Genomic DNA, 18,831 nt, shown 5'->3' with positions numbered 1-18,831 from the left:
ACATTGTGAGTTGATGTAAAAAATCTAGGAAATTCCTTTCGGTATGAGGAGAAAACCGAGAAAAACTGGGAATTTGAAATTTGAAATAAGATGGCCACATGACCTAGGTAATCAAAAAATTAAATTTGAATTTAGTAAGAAACGCAGCGATTGTCAAAGTCACCCCTGAAGTATAAATAAGAAATTCGACATTTTTAATAACTTTTTTTTCCAGAAAATATGAAACTTCACCTATGGAAAAAATCATTTACTTTTAATTAGTGTTGCATCACTTTCTGAAAGAAAATAATATTTTTCTTAGTCTGCTTATTTGTTTTTACCCAGATTTAAAAAGAAGGATTCCGATACATACTAACAATATTAACAAATGTCTTCTTTTTTAACATTTTATGTTAAATTGTGCCATTGTTAAAAAAATCATTTTGGTTCATTGTTCCCCTTCAATTTCCAATAATCATTCCCAAATCTAATCACATATAACCCCTTATGCTAACAGAAAGAACCGATTCCACCTGCCCATCATACTTTATGTAAGATGATAAGATGCTTGAGAAGCATGGGAGAGACATTCCTTTGATGATTGATTTTGCGTTTAGCTTTTCGTCTTGATTTTTTTCGGACGAATACATGAATGAATGAATGATGAAAAAAGAGGGTGGGGGATATTCTCCCCTGCTGTGAAATTCCCTCCCCCACGTGGAGCTGGGATCAGATGTTCGAGCTGGGATTTTTTTTTGGGTATTGATGATTTGGGGAATGATTCACGATTGATGAAGGAAATGCAAAAGTGTCGACACAACATCAACATGACAAGTGTGGTAGAGAAGAGGTTGATAATACAATACAAAGTGGTAACATGAAGACAGCCACAACACAACGGAGAGAGAGGTTGAAGGTCGGTTTATTTTCCAGTGAAGTCGTATGAAAGATACACACCAAAGCTGTTTATTTCTATACAAGAAGTAAAGACCTGCAGAAGACGTCTTTGAATAGGTCACACAGAAGAAGAAAGTCTTGACATTGAGAAACAGAGTTACATTCATATGGACGGTGTGAGGTTGTGGTTGTGTGTTTGTGTGTGTGCATTTTTTGTGCAAAGCAAAATGGGTGGTAACCTCTTGATGATAATGGGAAAACCGTTGTGGCTGTCGCCGTCGTCGTCGACGACGATGCACCGCCGGATGCTGAAGCGCCAGCATGGAACCATGTGGTCACTCCAAGGCTGGATGATGGACCACCACCCCCACCACCACCGGAGGCAGATGCAGTGGCAGTTGCACCACCATGCGATGGAGTTGGCGAGATGTCATCTACAGTCGAGAGATGAGGGGGCAAACATTAGACTCTGCGACAGTGCTTTGTTTTTTTCAGTCGACGATCATGACGAATACAGTTTACCAACTGAACTTTTACTCTTCTTTTTAAATATTTTTTTTCGACCTGATAACAAGTGGAAACAAAACCATCACCACAGGTCGAAAAAGCTTCTGAGGGGGGGAAAACACTAAGTCCATTTATTTCACCTTCCGCTGTTTTGCATACACTCGTACCGATTTGATGTCCTACTTTCCGCTCCGAAACATAATCGCCACCGTCGTCGTCGTCGGTTCAAGTGTAAGCATTTGGACAAACTCAACGTGCTGCATGGAACTAATCCCTAGGACGACGGAGTGGAAATGAGAACAAACCAGGAAGTAACGGCCCCAAAAAAATCAATAACACTTTTCCGATTTTCCGGATTATCTCACTAACAAAGAGGGACCCCGATTTCCATGGACAAGAACAGGAAATTTGCTTCCACGTTCCACGAGAGAGCATTTCCATACATTTTCATCGTCGTCTATCGAAACGAAATTTGGGGCCAAAAGAGAGCGAAAAGTTTTCCAATTTGATCGTCCAGACAGTGTGTGGCGGATACGGATGCTGCTGTGGCGGATGCCATAGTAAGTGTGGGGATTTGTTGAAAAGGGACCGTTTTGGTTGGTTCAAGGGTCATGATGGACGTTAGGGTAGCCTTGATTAAAAATAACTTTTTATTGGTAACAAAATTCATAAATTTATACGTTAAACATGACATTGCCAAATACGATAAAAAATAGGTCTTTTTAAGAGAGTTTGAGTTTTTTTATTTGCTTTGCAAATCAAATACACGTAATTTTTATTTTCTTCTATAGAAATTCTTCTATTAAAGGAAATTATATAATTATATTTGTTTAACTGTTTAAATCGATTAAGTTGTGGATTTACTGAAGTTACAAAAAAATTATTGATTTCAGATAAAAACAAAGACACAGTATCACCAAAATTTCGATTAAGCGAAAATCAGTTTAGAGCAATTCTCTGAGATTTCGGCCATTCGATTTTTTTGTATTTTTTAATCCGGCTGAAACTTTTTTGGTGCCTTCGGTATGCCCAAAGAAGCCATTTTGTATCATTAGTTTGTCCATATAATTTTCCATACAAATTTGGCAGCTGTCCATACAAAAATGATATGTGAAAATTCAAAACTCTGTATCTTTTGATGGATTTTTTTGATCGATTTTGTGTCTTCGGCAAAGTTGTAGGTATGGATATGGACTACACTGAAAAAAAGAAACTCGGTAAAAAAAAATTTGGTGATTTTTAATTTAACTTTTTGTCACTAAAACTTGATTTGCAAAAAAACACTATTTTTATTTTTTTTTATTTTTTGATATGTTTTAGAGGACATCAAATGCCAACTTTTCAGAAATTTCCAGAATGGGCAAAAAATCTTTGACCGAGTTATGATTTTTTGAATCAATACAGATTTTTTCAAAAAATCGAAATATTGGTCGCAAAAATTTTTCAACTTCATTTTTCGATGTAAAATCGAATTTGCAACTTTTTTGAAAATAGTCGCAGTTTTTCATTTTTTTAAAAAAGTGCCCATGTTTGCCCACCATTGAAAAAAATATTTTTGAAAGGTTAAGAAAATTCTCTATATTTTGCTTTTTCGGACTTTGTTGATACGACCCTTAGTTGCTGAGATATAGCCATGCAAAGGTTAAAAAACAGAAAAATTGATGTTTTTTAAGTCTCACCCAAACAACCCACCATTTTCTAATGTCGATATCTCAGCAACTATAGGTCCGATTTACAATGTTAAAAGATGAAACATTCGTAAAATTTTCCGATCCTTTCGAAAAAAATATTTTCAAAAATTTAAAATCAAGACTAATATTTCAATCAGGCCAAACATTCAATATTACGCCCATTTGAAATGTTAGTCTTGATTTAAATTTTTTGAAAATATTTTTTTCGAAAAGACCGGAATATTTCACGAATGTTTCATCTTTTAACATTGTAAACCGCTTTTCAATGGTGGGCAAACATGGGCACTTTTTTTTAAAAATGAAAAACTGCGACTATTTTCAAAAAAGTTACCTAAAAATGGTTATAACCTGGAAACGGTGCACTTTATCAAAAATTTACTTAAGTACTTTTTGATTGCAAATTCATTTTCACATCGAAAAATGAAGTTGAAAAATTTTTGCGACCAATATTTCGATTTTTTGAAAAAATCTGTATTGATTCAAAAAATCATAACTCGGTCAATATTAATGTTAATCAGTTGCTCAAAGAAAAAATTATGAAGAGTTTAATTTGAGGTGTAACTCCGTATTTTTCGATACCATACTGTTAATAGCATTTTGAGGCATTTTTTTAAATTTGTTTTAAATATCAAAATAATTGATATATAATATTTATAAAAAATAAATGAATAAATGAACAAATGAATAAAATTGTAATGCAGTGGCCTTCAACCAGATCCACCTAGCGGGCCATTTTGGCAATTTGCTCTAGAATCGCGAGCCACTTGTGAAATATTAATAAAAAATTTAAAAGTTGTAGAATTTAAATGCAGTCAACTTTCTAGCTGTCGATCTTCTCGATATCAATATTTTTTAATTTGTTACCTCCAGCCCTCGACGGTCCCTTCAATATCGACAACGAGAGAATCCACTGTACCTAGGTTCACCATTCAAATGTACGTGACTTACAACTTTTCAGGTTTAAATGCAATTACTTGACTTTCAATTGAAAATTTGTCATTTGAAAATATTTTCAAAACTTCCTTCAATCGCTTGTTATAATAATCATGTGCAAAAAAAAAAAAAAAAAAAACAATTGGACACCTTAACGTGAAGACATCCATCATTGTCATGATTTTTCGTTCAAAGATATACATTTTGCGTCGCTTTCAATATTTTGACAAAATTCCTTCAACAAGTAGTTTAGAAAAGTGTCCTACACATGCTGATTTCTTTTGGTAACGATTATCCCATTCCTTGTAAAGCTTTGGAAATCGTCATTAATCAATGATTGCTAACTAGGACGTAAATGACTGTGCCACAAAACTATATAAATGTTGAAGCACATTTGATTTAGATCAAAAATTCTTTCATTGGCTTCAAGAAGGAAACAACCGGCACATGCTGATTGCTTTTGGTGCTGAAATACGTTAAATTGAATTTAATACAGAATATTTTATAGTGATGATCAATTTTCTTCGAAAATGATCAACGGCTTCACCTTAACGCTTTCTCACCTACACTTGACATTTTTATCGATGTCTATTATCCGACAACGTTTGCATCCGAATTGAAATTAAATTAATCAATATTTTGTATCAGATTTGATTTTTTCATAAATTTCATCAGAGATTAGAATTTAAGAACAATTATAAAAAATGTCTAATCATAAAATTTTAACTAGCTTACTAAAAATTCAATTCCAAGTTTGGAATTGTAATGTTTATATTAGCAGCATATTGAGCTTAGTAGTTTCCAAATAAATAAAAGTTACTTAATCAAATAGGGGAAGTGGGGCAAGACGACCAAGAGGCAGTAATTTTTTAAAATTTTGATATTTCCAGTATGAGGAATTGTTGCCAGCAATGCAATTAGTTGATTCTTCTACCACATAACCGCCAAAATGACGTAAACATCTCGGGGCATTAGATTGAATTTTTTTTTTTCAAAACCTTTGTTTTCTTATAATATTTGGAAAGTTCAAAATAAAGCTTAGGGTTCGTTTTAAGGCTCATTTTATCAAAATTATTTTTTTCCTAGGTCAGTAGTGTCGCTACCAATGATTTGCACCTATTATAAATTATGTTTAATCATTTCGTTGTTTTTGTTGAAAGCTTTTAAAAACTTTGTTTAAGTGGGACAAGTGTACCACATGAATTTTATGCATGGAAAAAATACGAATTGCTGCAAAAACATACTTTATTGTAAAAAAATACCATTTATCTTTTAAATATTTTTTTTTGAAGAACGATCAAGTTATTAGTAAAATATTATTATTTCATCTAAAAATAAAAAATAAAACTTTTCAAATACATTCTAATCTGACGTCTCAAATTGATAACAGTTAGATTGTTTGCAAATTAACGTGCTATTTCATGCATTGTTCCTCTTGCCCCAACGGGTTGTTTGTCTTGCCCCACTAGTTGAGTAGAACCACAGACAACAGACGTTTGGGCTCGATTCTTTACTTGTGTAAATCATTGCTACAGATTTTTTAGTTGTGGCAATCCGTTTGTGGCGCTGCAGTCGCTTTGCCCTGACACATTGCCCACTGTCAAAATATCGCTTTCCGCCTACTGTCATTTTTCATTTTGTTGGTTTCCAACGTTTGTAATCGTTTGTTCTGGTTCTGGTGTTTGTGATCGCTTGCACTAGAATCCGGTGGGGAATCTGACGCGCCGGGAGAACATTCAAGATTCATGCCTTTGGTATGGCGACGAGGGTTCGCCGGAAGTGGCGGCACTTGAAGGTGGGGTGGGTTTCGAGGGCGTTGAAGAGGTTGATGTCTTAAAGGTGAGCGTTGAAATGATCGTGGTAGCTGGTTTGTCGGTTCCGGAGATAATCTTCGGAATGCGGTCGTTTGGGGCAAAAACGTTTACGGGGTTGGCCGTGATAATAGCTCTTGCTGACGGCGCCGATGACATCCAGACTTTACCGTGTCATACCTTGCTGTTTTTCCTTCTTCGACAATTCCGGATTGTTTCGTTTCTGGTTCGGAATCTTTTATCCTCCAAGAAACGCTTGCCCATCCTCCCGATTTCCACCGGGTCTCCTCCTCCTTTTTGCTCACCTCTGTTGGTTTTGTTTATAAACACAACCAGCAAGAATATTACAGCCTCAAGCGCGGCCTTGGTTGCTGTGTTTAAAAAAGCAACAGATTAGACTATTTTTTTAAATATCGATAATTAAATGAAAAAAAAAAAAACTTCCATGTGCTCGTAAATCGTGTTAATTAATAATTAAAGTAGATTTACTATAGCATAAAAACATAATCTTTACCTTTTAATTTTTTTTTTCGAAAAATTGAAATAATATATTTTTTAAACATTTCTGGGTGATGCATTTTCAAACACACCTTCTCAGAAAACCATTATGGCTGCTTTAGAGAGTGGCAATAGGCTAACAGATGGCGCTAGTAGATTAGCAGGATGCGGCAGCCATGTTTTTACACACGATTTTCAAAATATTTTGTTCTAGCCGCTACGTCTGTTGTCTGTGGTAGAACGTACTGAAATCAATAATTTTAAAAGCTATTTTAATCGTGAAAAACTGGATTTTTTTAAAACTTGTTTTATCGAAGTCTTAGTCAAGGGTCTGGAATAAGATGGATATCAAAAAATCCGACAGAGTTTTTTACGTGTTTAATGGATTTTATCGAGCATTTTCTTAGCTTGTTACACTTGCCCCACTTTCCCCTATACAGAATCTAAGTGAAAATCAAAGTTTTAGGTATTTTCCATAGATTTAATTTCAAGAAATGTAAACGTCCTTTAAAGAAACATTGATCATCATTTTTTTTAGAGAACTAGGACATGAGTACTACTAAGTTTTGTTTTCTTGATATTTTTTTATTCTAATCATGATGGTTTGTTTTACCTGAAATAAACCATGATTTTTTTATGATAGTCGCAACATGTGAAAAAGGATTGTTAGCTTATAATGCGCTTCCAAAATGCTATGTAGCTTGTAGTAAGATGAATATCTTTGTTATCTCGCAAGAGAAACCACCCTAGTGTCACGCACGCACGTTTCGATGGTTTCGATGGAAAACAAATTTGGGTGATTTAAGGCAATTTTGGATGAGGATGTTAGTCTTTCGATTTCCCCAGTTCCACACAGGGTTCGAGGTTAGAAACAGAATCACTTAACGAGTATTATTATGAAGTTGAATACAACTTGATTGATATATCCACCACCAACCAGTTTTAAACGGGATTCATCTCTGCGGTAAGAAGCAAGCAAGTGTTATCTACGCCCACTCTAGCATTTCCTATAATCCGGAACAGTGCATTAAGTTTTAATTAAGTTAGCACCCAACCACCATGACCGCGCACCAAGTTGTGCAGACTCCCCGCTGCGTTATCCAAGCCAACTTATACATCTACAGGGTGAGAGAGTTCTACAGAAAGGTGCACCTTCTCCTCCTCCACCAGAGTGTCCGCGTGATGGTGAAAAGCCATTTTTTAACTAGCGATAGTTCGGAACCAGAACAGAAGAAGAAGAAGATCCTTGCATGGTGTGTGGCTTAAAGCTCTCTCTTGCGGTGGTGGTGTAGAACATAGATACCTGTTGGCAGTGCAAGATAGTGACCCCGCTGATCTTTGCCCGATCCACCGAGCAGTGCGGTTTGTGGGGACGGCGGGATGGCCGCGACCTCGCCATCGTCGTGCATTCCGGGTGACGATGAGACGACGTGCATTGGGTATGAGTTGGCGGAGGTGGCGGTGGATGAGCGGCGCATATCTGCCCGGAATATAGATATCACACTGTACAGTGGGGGTTTGTATAGACACGAGACAGAGTTTCGGTGGTCGTAGAAAGTTGGTGAACGATGATTGATGTGACTTTTTGCTTTGTTGCAGATCGGATTTTCTTACAGACTAAATATTTGCACAGTGATATTTGGATAAAAGGGTTGACCCCACAGGCACTTAGGACTTACTTTTCGAGCTCGAATGGTTCTTGCCAATGTCAGCCAACGATCGGATCAACGGCAGGCGGGACTTTTTACTCCCGCCGGCGGCAAACTCGTGCTGGTGTTTGTGCCGTTTGAGCAGCGCCTCGATGACCTTGTCGCGGGCCTCGATGGGCAACGTGCCAGCATTGACCATGTTCTCGCACACCAGCTCGGCGATCTGCTCCAACCCGGACGCTTCCATGTCCAGCATTACGGTCCCGTTCAGCAGCAGCGATCGCAGTTCAAACAGCGAGTGCAACGACAGGGTGGCCACGTGCGGCTTGGACCACCGATTGCCGCCCTCCTCGACGTCCTCCTCGAACTTGATCCACCGGGCGGTCTCCTTCCAGGCCATCTCGTCGCCCTCCTTGACCAGCTCCTCCATCTCGGAGAACAGTGGGTGCGACTCGTGCTGGCTGTCGTCCACTTCGCCCCCCAGGATGAACTGGACTCTTTGTGCGGGTGGTGTAACTGCAGGGGAGAGCAGGGAAAAATCAACGAATTAATTCACAGTGTGCGTGTGTGTTGGGGTTGGGTGACAGGAGATTAATGAGTGGAGGTCGGTCGCCGGTGTATGGTATGCTGGTCGTGATTGAGTTTTGCTGGGAAAAAAGGAAGAGGGAAATGTGGACGTTGAACTAATGTGCGCTATAAATGTCAACTAGGCATATAAATAGTCGTGGGTGGTTGGGAGAGTTGAGGTGAGTGAACGGGTTTCTGCTTTGTGATGTGGCTGAATTTCACCGAATATTAATTGCGAGTCATGCATGGAATTGAGAGCTGAAATATGAAGACGGTTCGTTTCGGGGTATGACGTTTAATGAAATTGAGAAAGAAAAGATTGATAATTTAAATTGATTAAACGCTGAAAAAAAAGTAAATGTTAGAAGTTTAGCTTCTTCTAATTTTGATACTTAAAAAAATGGGAAGCTAAATTAACTAGTTACTGTTATCTAATTGCATTTGTTGTAAACTTTGCTATGTTTGTTATTTGAGAACAATTAAAAATAAATCCAATTAGGAAAAGCTATTCTTGTGTACAAAGCCAGATGTATTCGAGAATAACATTTGTGAATGGTGTAAGTAAAAAGATTGATTGATTTAAATATTGCTATATCACAAACTGATTAAAAAAAATATTTAAATTTTAAAGGCTTTCTGAAACAGTACAGTGAAAGAAAAATAAGGCAATACGTCCGACTCAAATGCGGTTAAAGACAATCTTATGTGAAATCGGGTGGGCTTCCTGATTAAACATAGTTTCACAATCACGTGAAAAAAGGGGGCTCACCTTAAAATTTTTCTTCAAAACCATATTTTTGTGCCTTTTCAAATTTTAAGATAATTTGAAAGTTTTTAAAATATTTCTATTTTGGTGATGTAAAGAAAATCATTTCTTCCAGAGGTTGTATCTCAGCAACCATTGGTTGCTTATCTTCAATGACTAAGAAAAAAAATTATGAAAAATTTTATAATATTGTCAGAGATGGTGAAGCTTGATCATGACTTCTACTGGAAAAAAGTTTTTAAGAAAAAAACAGTTTTTAGGGGCTTTTACTTGAATGTGGTGAACAATATTGTAATTTCGTTTGAAAATAGTATTTTAATTATATAAATAACGTCGATTTTTTTCCACAGTTTTCCAATATCATAGTTTTTTTTTTGTTAAAATGGGCAACACTGTTGAGTGGCATCGACATCAAATTAGCAACATATTTTTTTCGTTCTTTCTGGGATCCAAAACAGCCCCTCAAAATTTGAGAGCGATTTTTTCAGCCCCCATTTGGCTTTTTTTTGTAATTTGATTTTTATAATTTTTTTCAATCCGATTTAAAAATCAACTCAGTAGGGTTGAAATTGAGAATATAATCTAAAACATTCCTTGTGTCTTTTGACAGGTGCAAGAAAGCACCATACCTTCTTCGGGAGAGCTTATTCGCAATTTCAACCCTATTGAGTTGGTTTTTAAATCTAATTAAAAATAAATACAGTCGACTCTCTGGTTGCTTTGTTTACAGAACGACGCAAAATGAAGACTCGATTGAAAATATGTTTTTCTTTGTACCCAGCTATGGGAGAGAATCATGGCAACGTCCAGCAAACAAAAACTAACTAATGTCAAACACCCTTCAAAGCTTCGTTTCGCAAAAAAATGTCTATGTAAGCCATGAGATAGTGACAATATTGACAACCGGAAGAGATTTTTAAAGCAAACAGAATCCAAAGGACCGTCGAGGAAGAGATCCTTCAAGCAAGAGAAAATATCGAGGAATGAAGGCAATCGAAGTATGCAGTTTGAAGGGACTGAAGAATTCATCGATAGATGGTCTCTTAATTACGAAAATTTTGGTACCCAAACATCTATAGGTCATCGCTGAAATTTTAAAGTTATCGCAGTTTTAGTGAAAAAAGTTGATTTTTTGCCAATTTCGTCATTCTCCGGTTTTTGCGCGCGGCGCGTCAAAAAACACGGATTTTATTTTCAAAAAATCATATCTCGGAATCCTGTTAATGAACTCCTCCAATTTTGTAGTATGTTATGTAAAAATGTCCGGGGAATCCGATAAAAATATTTCCAGATATAGGCTCTTTGGTCCAGACACCGTCCAAACGGCATTTTAAAGTTTCATAAGCCCTTTTCATATGTTAGACTAGATTTTTGAAACTTCTTACTATTTTTCTTTGAAAGGTCAACTTATCACCTGGGTGCTGAATAGTGGTTCGCAAAACCGCCTCAATTTTGAACTGTCAAAGTGGAACCAATTTACTGTTCGCCAAAAGTAGAGAGTATTGTATTGTATTGTATTGTTTTTTTTTTTTTTTTTTTTGCAAGAATGACAAATTTTGGCTTTTGAGAACCTGGGGTTGAAGGCAAGAGACCTTAAGAAAGTTGAAGGCGAGATCGATTTTTTTTATAATTATGAATGGAAGTTGTTTTTGGAGTCGATGCGGTTTTATCCATCCAGAAGCTGTCTCTATTGTTTGATTTCGTTTGAAAACCTGGTTTAGTGAAAATTCTTTCTGTTTGTTGGATCAGCTTCGCTAGAATTAGCGATGTTTTTTTTGCTGGATCAGGAAGAGCTGCCGGAATCCAAAATCAGCCAGGGAATTTATTTGCGACATCGCAGAATTACACTCTCGCCGCAGATCTTCGTCACCCGTAGAAAAGAAAAATCTCTTCTAACCACGACGCAACAATTTTCCACCAAAAAATGTCAAAAACAATACAAAATAAAACACATATACTACTGATTATAAAACAGCTCATTTACCAGTAAGAAAAAAGTCATGCTTGTGCTTCAACATCCTCCTACTTTGTAGATGTAAACAAAGTGGGATCATTCGAAAATCATGTTACGCATTCTCTCTATTCACCACCCAGCTTATCACCTTTCATTTGCGTATAAGACAATTGAAATCGGTTAAAATGGTGAGGAGTTATGATTTTTCGAAAAAAGTGGTTTTTGCGAAAATCGACGAAAATGGCAATTTTTCAGACCGCCCTAACACGGCGTAGGTCACCCTAATGGCCAAACAAAAAAATACGGGTCTAATTATTTCGGCCAGGGAACCCCCAGAAAAATTTTGAGCCCGATCCGAGGACTTTTGTTTTTTCCATGCTGTTTTCGTGGGGAATTGCTGAATAATTATTGGATTCTAAATAACAATTAGATCAATATTAATGTTGTGAACTACATATCCAGTTAAAAAAATTCAATTCGATCACTTTACCTACCAAACAAATTGATGTATATTTTTTTTTGTTTAAATTTTTGGTAAAAATGGGATAAAAATTTTGTTTTGGAATGGATTCACCATTAGAGACGTAGCTGGTATGATGGAAAAAGGCCGAAAGTTTTTTCAATCTTGTGGTCAAAAAGGGAACTGTTTTGAAAATTTTGCTTTTTTCTTTTGTTTCTGTTACGATATGGAGCAATCAAAGTAATATAACTATAATCTTAATTGCACTTTTTCCAAATATAAATTAAACCCAGGTAAATTTTATACAATCCAATTCAAGTCTCCAAAGTTTCATTACTCATCCTTAACCTTCTTAATTTGTTCATAATTGGATGAGAAAGCAAACGACAAATGACCTGTGTAGCTGTAGTGATTTATGAGCTAAATCCTTCGCGCTATCTTTTTTCTCATCAACAGAAGCAAAAAAAAAAAAAAATAAAATCAAAAAATGAAGACGAAAACAACAACAAATCTAGAAGAAGTGCTTGAGAAAATAAAAGCTAAATTTCCTCCGAATGAGACACTACACACAGAAGGCTGAGAAAAAGGAAATCTAGCGTAAAATTATCTTACAAAACTCGCCGTCATCAACGCCGACGCTGAATCTTCGCTGCGTGACAACGTGAGGCTTGGGAAGGGAGGCTGCCCGAATTTGGGGGTGGCGGGTGGATTTGGACAAGTTTTGTTTGTTTATTATTTTTGAGGGGTTGTTGAGGTTGGTTAAGGATACAGAAGCACAAAAGAGAGACAGAGAAAATGAAAAGTCAGCTGTTAGTAGAATACCCGGTCTGGGTGGCACAGGCTTGGCCAAATTGGGTGGTATTTTTTTCTAGTAGGGCGGGCTGGAATTTTTATTTACATTTTGTTTTGTACGAGTCGAGAAACTGCAGAAAAGGGTATTATCCCCAGAGCAATTTATGAATATTAGTCGAGCTGGTGGTGCTTGCATACGAATTGAGTGCACCTGGCTACGCAGATTTAGCACCCTGAAATGTGGCCATTCCCGGGCAGACGGTAATAACAAAATTAATAATATTTCAATAACAAATCCTGTTAAAATAACAAAAAGTGTTATTATTTTATCCTGAATCTCAACTTCAAGAAGAAAAAACAATAACAGTTTCTGATAAAATAACAAAATTTGGTATTGAAGTGATATTATATTGAAAATGTTTAATAACACGCTCATAAGACGAAATGTTCTACATTTCAAAAACTCTCCTAATAACAAAATTTGTTATTCGTTCGGTATACTGACTTAGAAATAAAATTACCATAAATCGCACAAATGGAAAAGTTTCTAAGTGTCCATAACACAATCTGTTATTATTTTTTCTTTTGTTAAATATGTTTAGATCTTTGAAATAACTTTGTCTAATTTCGTCGGGGTCATTATTTTGGCCATGAAATGGTGTCCTTAAGCTAAAATTATTCTAAAAAGTTGAAATTTTGGAAGTTGATTTTTTTAATTATTTGATATACCCCCTAAGGGACTTTGCTAAAATTGGCTAGAACTATGAATAATTTTGACCATTTTCGTCGGGGTCGTTATTTTGGCAATGAAATGGGGTCCTTAAGCTAAAATTATTCTAAAAAGTAGAAATTTTGAAAGTTGTTTTTTTAAATCATTTGATATACCCACTAAGAGACTTTACTAAAATTGGCTAGAACTATGGGATAATTTTGACCAATTTTGTCGGGGTCATTATTTTGGCCATGAAATGGGGTCCTTCAGCTAAAATTATTCTGAAAAATTGAAATTTTGAATGTTGATTTTTTTAATTATTTGATATACCCACTAAAGGACTTTGTTTAAAATGGTTAGAACTATGGGATAATTTTGACCAATTTCGTCAGGGTCATTATTTTGGCCATGAAATGGGGTCCTTAAGATAAAATTATTCCAAAAAGTTAAAATTTTGAAAGTTGATTTTTTTAATTATTTGATATACCCTCTAAGGGACTTTGCTAAAATTGGCTAGAACTATGGGTTAATTTTGACCAATTTCGTCGAGGTCATTATTTTGGCCATGAAATGGGGTCCTCAAGCTAAAATTATTCTGAAAAGTTGAAATTTTGAAAGTTGATTTTTTTAATTATTTGATATACCCCCTAAAGGACTTTGTTTAAAATGGTTAGAACTATGGGATAATTTTGACCAATTTCGTCGGGGTCATTATTTTGGTTATGAAATAGGGTCCTTAAGCTAAAATTATTCTGAAAAGTTGAAATTTTGAAAGTTGATTTTTTTAATTATTTGATATACCCCCTAAAGGACTTTGTTTGAAATGGTTAGAACTATGGGATAATTTTGACCAATTTCGTCGAGGTCATTATTTTGGTCATGAAATGGGGTCCTTAAGCTAAAATTATGCTAAAAAGTTGAAATTTTGGAAGTTGATTTTTTTAATTATTTGATATACCCCCTAAGGGATTTTACTAAAATTGGCTAGAACTATGAAATAATTTTGACCAATTCTATCGGGATCATTTATTTCACCATGAAATGGGGTTTCAAGCTAAAATTAATCCGATAAAATTAACTTTTGAGAGTTCATTTTTTTTTAAATTTTGTTATATTTCCTAACGGAATTGATTTATTTATTGAGAATTTTTTAAGTGTGAATAACAAAAACTGTTATTATTTTCACAGAGCCAGGAAGTCGGAGCTGACGTTGAAGTTTGAGCTGGAGACTGTACCGGATTGCACCGGATTCAGCAAATTTTCAGCAACTTTTACTTGGAGTCGGAATCTGTGAAGTCGGGTATTTTTGGAGAGCTGAAGTCGTCGTTGACGTCATATCCTGCATCCAGAGTCGGAGTTGTCTTCAAAGTATGGATTCAAAGTCGCTTGGAGGTACCCGACTCTGCAGCCCTGACTAGTACAGAGGAGTTATGGCAACTGCAGGTTTATTTGCAAATTACAAATAAACCAAAACAATAACTTTTTTTTGTTATGGAGACATACCAGTTCAATAACATTTTTTGTTATTATGCTGCTCCACCTCTCCGCACAAAATAACAAATCTTGTTATTCCTTCATGATTCCTTCTGTGTTATTGGTTTGTTATTGCAATAACAACATAATAACAGTTTAAGTTATTTTTCGAACAAATCTTTGTTATTGATTTTTGTTATTTTAACAACTAATCCGATCATCCCAATAACATATTTCGATCTTCTCACAATATCAAAAACTGACCTTCCCAAGTTATTTCCGTCTGCTCGGGTTACTCACTGTCTCACATGCTGATATTATTTTATCACATATAGCTCTTGAGGGTGATGCACAGTGGAGGAATTTGAGGTCAAAATGGTCCAAATTGGTGTTTGATTAAGAATTTACGAAATTGATAATTCTGTCCAAATTTTCCTCAAATTTCTCCACCTGTCCCCCACTGTTATGGTTTCATTTACTACGAGCAATATGTGGGCAATCCTTTTTTTTGTTGCATCTCTTTCTCTCACCTGGTCGTTCGGCGTCGCTGCCGCCGGAGTTTTTGTCGCCATTTTCGCGGCCACTGCCGGCGCCCTGGGACTGTGACGACGCGTGCTGTTTGTGGCGGCGGCGCTGCGAGTGCCGCCGCGACGACCCCGGGATGTGGACGCCAACGAAGACGGTGTGCGCGCGGTGACCTGGAAAAAAGGCAGAGGGAAAATCAGCAACGTGTTCGATTTATTACGAGTTTTTTTTTGGTGTGGATTTTGTTCGAAAGTGCAACTGCATGGAAAATGGAGCGGTGGGGTGACATGTCATCGATAATGAAAAACGACGGCAGTTACGTGTTGAACGTGGTTCAGGGCGAATTAAAATATCAATTTTAGTTGAACGACCAAGCGTCTCCACCAAAAAGCTTGAATGAAACCCATTTAATGGAGACGCATGGTAGTTAACAGTATGATCAAAATTTAATTAAACATTGTAAAGTCAGACAACAAGGGAAAACAATGTGCGAATATGCAATTACTGTGATACCTATAGGGAGAATTTAACTCGATTTCCCGATTGAATTTCCAGTAATTGCAGGGTGTTGATGCAGCTTCAATTAACGGACCATTAAGGGGGAAGCTCCTGAGGGCTTCCCGTGGGAACGTTGCTCCAATTAACAACTATCCCTCTCCAGCGTCTGAGGCAATATTACACAGCACAACTCAGATATCTCTACAAAGTGTGGCGAGGTGCTTGAACGAGGGCTTATCGTTCGCGAACCAGGATTGCAATCTCGCTGCACACCTCGTGGCTATGACTGATTAATGTATGTGTACACGTGAAGTTCACCTCAATCATATTTCCCCCGACTTGATTGTTTGTTTTTATCACTGATCAAACAGCTGAACTGTTTCTTGCGCTATAGCTGGCTGCAGCTGATAGTGTCGTGTTTACAGGATGTACTACATGACACGAGAATCCCTGAAATCTCTGGCGAGACCGGTTCAAGTGCTCTCTCTCTCTCAGTCGATTGTAATCCACAGGATTAGTTGTCAATTGGATATTTACGTTTTTTTTTCTGAATCTGAATGTATTTTTTAAACGACTCTCAAAAATTAACATCGGCGATGGCTGGTAGATACCCCTCAGCGTATCATGCACCAAACTACAATAAATTGCGCTCCAATCACAAGGTAAAACAAACAAATTAAATTAATCAAATTACTGACAGCACCCCCTCAGGGGTGTACTCCCCAGATTGTTCACCAAGTTTTGAATTGTTTTAAAATAGCAGTCAAACCCGTCGTATTACACGATACCCCAGCGTGAGCAAAATCGGCATTCCATGCCGCCGGAACCAGTATAAGTGGTGCAACTTGATTGCATATGATTTTAGTTGATTAAATTTTACGATTGCGCACTTGCTTGCGACTTGATACTCTATAGCCGAGCCCCGAGCTTCCGACACGACTGCTCTCGTGGGTGGCGGCAATAAATCAATTGATTAATTCTGGGGCCATCATCATTATTGCATTATACACATCAAAGTAAAATAAATAAATGGTTGCGGTGCGAGTGAGTTTTTTACTGCCCATGGTCCGTTGAGTGGCACGGAATCACGCCAACCTGCTTCAATCCCTTGGACTTAAGGTCTATGTAGGGAAAAAAATCAAAGGAATTTTCAGATTGTTTTTTGTTAAGATTTTTAAAATCATGTTTAAAAAAGTTTAAACTCTGTCACACCTGTTTACAATCAAAACCTCTGGTAGTCGAGGATGGTTGGATTTTTATGATAGTGATGGCCTCTACACAGCAGCCCTTATTTGACGAGGGTTGTAATCGATACGTGCTTTCAGCGCGCGCCTTGGCGGAAATGGAACTCGGCCGAGAAACGATGACATTTCCCCTGGCGGCGCCCCCAGGCTCTTAGGGAGAGGAAGCAACCATTGTAAAGGATTTTATTGCAGTTGAATCGGGTGGCACTTGATTTTATCTTGTTTTTATGGGGCTAAACGAGATCGGATCTATAGTTTGCACACCAGTAGCGAGTGTTTGCTGAGTTTGGAGTATGTGATCTAACAAATCAGTTGATTTTTTTTCGATTTAGATGAAAATTAGATATTTTAATTTTAGACTCATGTTAATTATCAAAGTTTTTATCATCTTTCATGCAATTTGTTTTTCTAAGAAAAAAGAACCTTACCAAATAATCATTTTAGAAAATCCGAATTGCCGGATAGGTAATATTACCCATTAACCGCGTGAAAACTTTTGCAAAAGAGGGAGCATTTTCTGAAATTTTTAAAACAGGGTTCACGTGGTTTATGGTTGGTCCCTTAGATGAGAATGGCATGGAACGCCATCTTTAGAATTTTAACACATCTAAATTCATTTGGCAGTGTTGCCGTTTATTAGAATTATTTTTTTTTGAAACGTTGAAAAAGGTTGAAAAAATGCCTTTTTGCAATTCCGTCGTGAAATTATATACTTTTCCTGTTATTCTTGAACGACGAAATAGCCTACTTTTCTGTACCAAAAATAACAGAATCGAATAGCAACACTTTTCAAAAAAAATGCTGAAAAGTTCTACTTTTCAGCACTCAAATGGGTGCTGAAAAGTTGAACTTTTCAGCATTTGTTTCGAAAAGAAACACTTTTTAACATTTTTTTTATTCAAACGATTTATTGACAAAATACATGAAAGTTTGACATAAAATTTCACTCAGTGTGTGTTTTTTAGAATTGCAAAAAATGTTGTATGGAACTCGTTGCAAAACTTGATTTTTTCAGCACTCTTCGTATTTATCCAACTCGGTGAACCTCGTTGGATAAATGTACGACTCGTGCTTAAAAAATCCTCTTTTTGCAACTTGTTGCATAAACTACTATTTTGCAATTTTGCTGTGAAACTGTCAAGGAAAAATAATACCTATCTAAAGTTCTACTTTTCAGAACTGTAGTGGGTGTTGTTTTGAATTGTGAATTTACTAAACACATGAATGTTTGACTTAAAATTCCATTCTAGAAGCGTTTTTGCAAAAAAAAATGTTGTAAGCAACTCGTTGCAAAACTTGATGTTTTCACCACTCGTCGTATTTATCCAACTCGGTAAACCTCGTTGGTTAAATGTACAGTAATCCCTCATATTCGGAATGGTTTACAGATCTGCCAATGTTCAACAAATCATAGAAAATCGATAATTGAACATAATGATTTGCTTTTTCCATCATTTGAAAGCTTTTCTTGCGATCTTTCGATTGATGTATAGACTTGCTGTACATTTTTACGTTTTATATCAAGTTTTTAATGAAAAACTAACTTAATCCACCTATGTGGTTGGTGCCTTCCTCACTCTTTTCCAACAATGGGTGATATGTAATATGATGGGTTTGGACACAAAATTGATCCAAAAAAACACACATATCACTCAAGGGCTCATAAGTGGCATTATAAGTGGTCAGAACTCGAGACAGGGATGGGTCGGATGATGGATCCGGACATTGTTTACATACATTTAAATGAGATCCGGCTACAAAAAAAGTACATAAATATCACATAAGTGGTTATAACTCGAGACAGGGTTGCCAGATCTTCAATGTTGTAGATTCGTTGGAAAGGTCTTTCAATTACCTAATCAACGATGAGTCGGA

General features: G+C 36.5%; 1 protein-coding gene across 15 annotated transcripts in view; it reads right to left on the bottom strand.

Moving 5' to 3' along the window:
- The window catches only part of LOC6038009 (electroneutral sodium bicarbonate exchanger 1), an 89,458-nt gene that overhangs the window by 17,778 nt on the left and 52,849 nt on the right, over window positions 1-18,831 (bottom strand). For 8 of the 15 annotated variants that reach the window (XM_038257146.1, XM_038257148.1, XM_038257144.1 and 5 more), the window contains 4 exons: window positions 15,220-15,387; window positions 12,325-12,393; window positions 7,996-8,481; window positions 1,116-1,310 (listed from right to left, as the gene is read on the bottom strand). In XM_038257146.1, the coding sequence (XP_038113074.1) occupies window positions 1,116-1,310; window positions 7,996-8,481; window positions 12,325-12,393; window positions 15,220-15,387 (918 nt within the window). Of the gene's footprint in view, window positions 1-1,115; window positions 1,311-7,619; window positions 7,797-7,995; window positions 8,482-12,324; window positions 12,394-15,219; window positions 15,388-18,831 lie in introns of all 15 variants that reach the window. The other 7 variants (XM_038257155.1, XM_038257156.1, XM_038257154.1 and 4 more) reach the window with 5 other exon arrangements.

Source organism: Culex quinquefasciatus, chromosome 2 (genome assembly GCF_015732765.1).
Source record: "Culex quinquefasciatus strain JHB chromosome 2, VPISU_Cqui_1.0_pri_paternal, whole genome shotgun sequence".
Lineage (NCBI taxonomy): Eukaryota > Metazoa > Arthropoda > Insecta > Diptera > Culicidae > Culex > Culex quinquefasciatus.
Note: the sequence above shows the minus strand (reverse complement) of the source record. Positions and strands in the feature narration are given on the sequence as shown.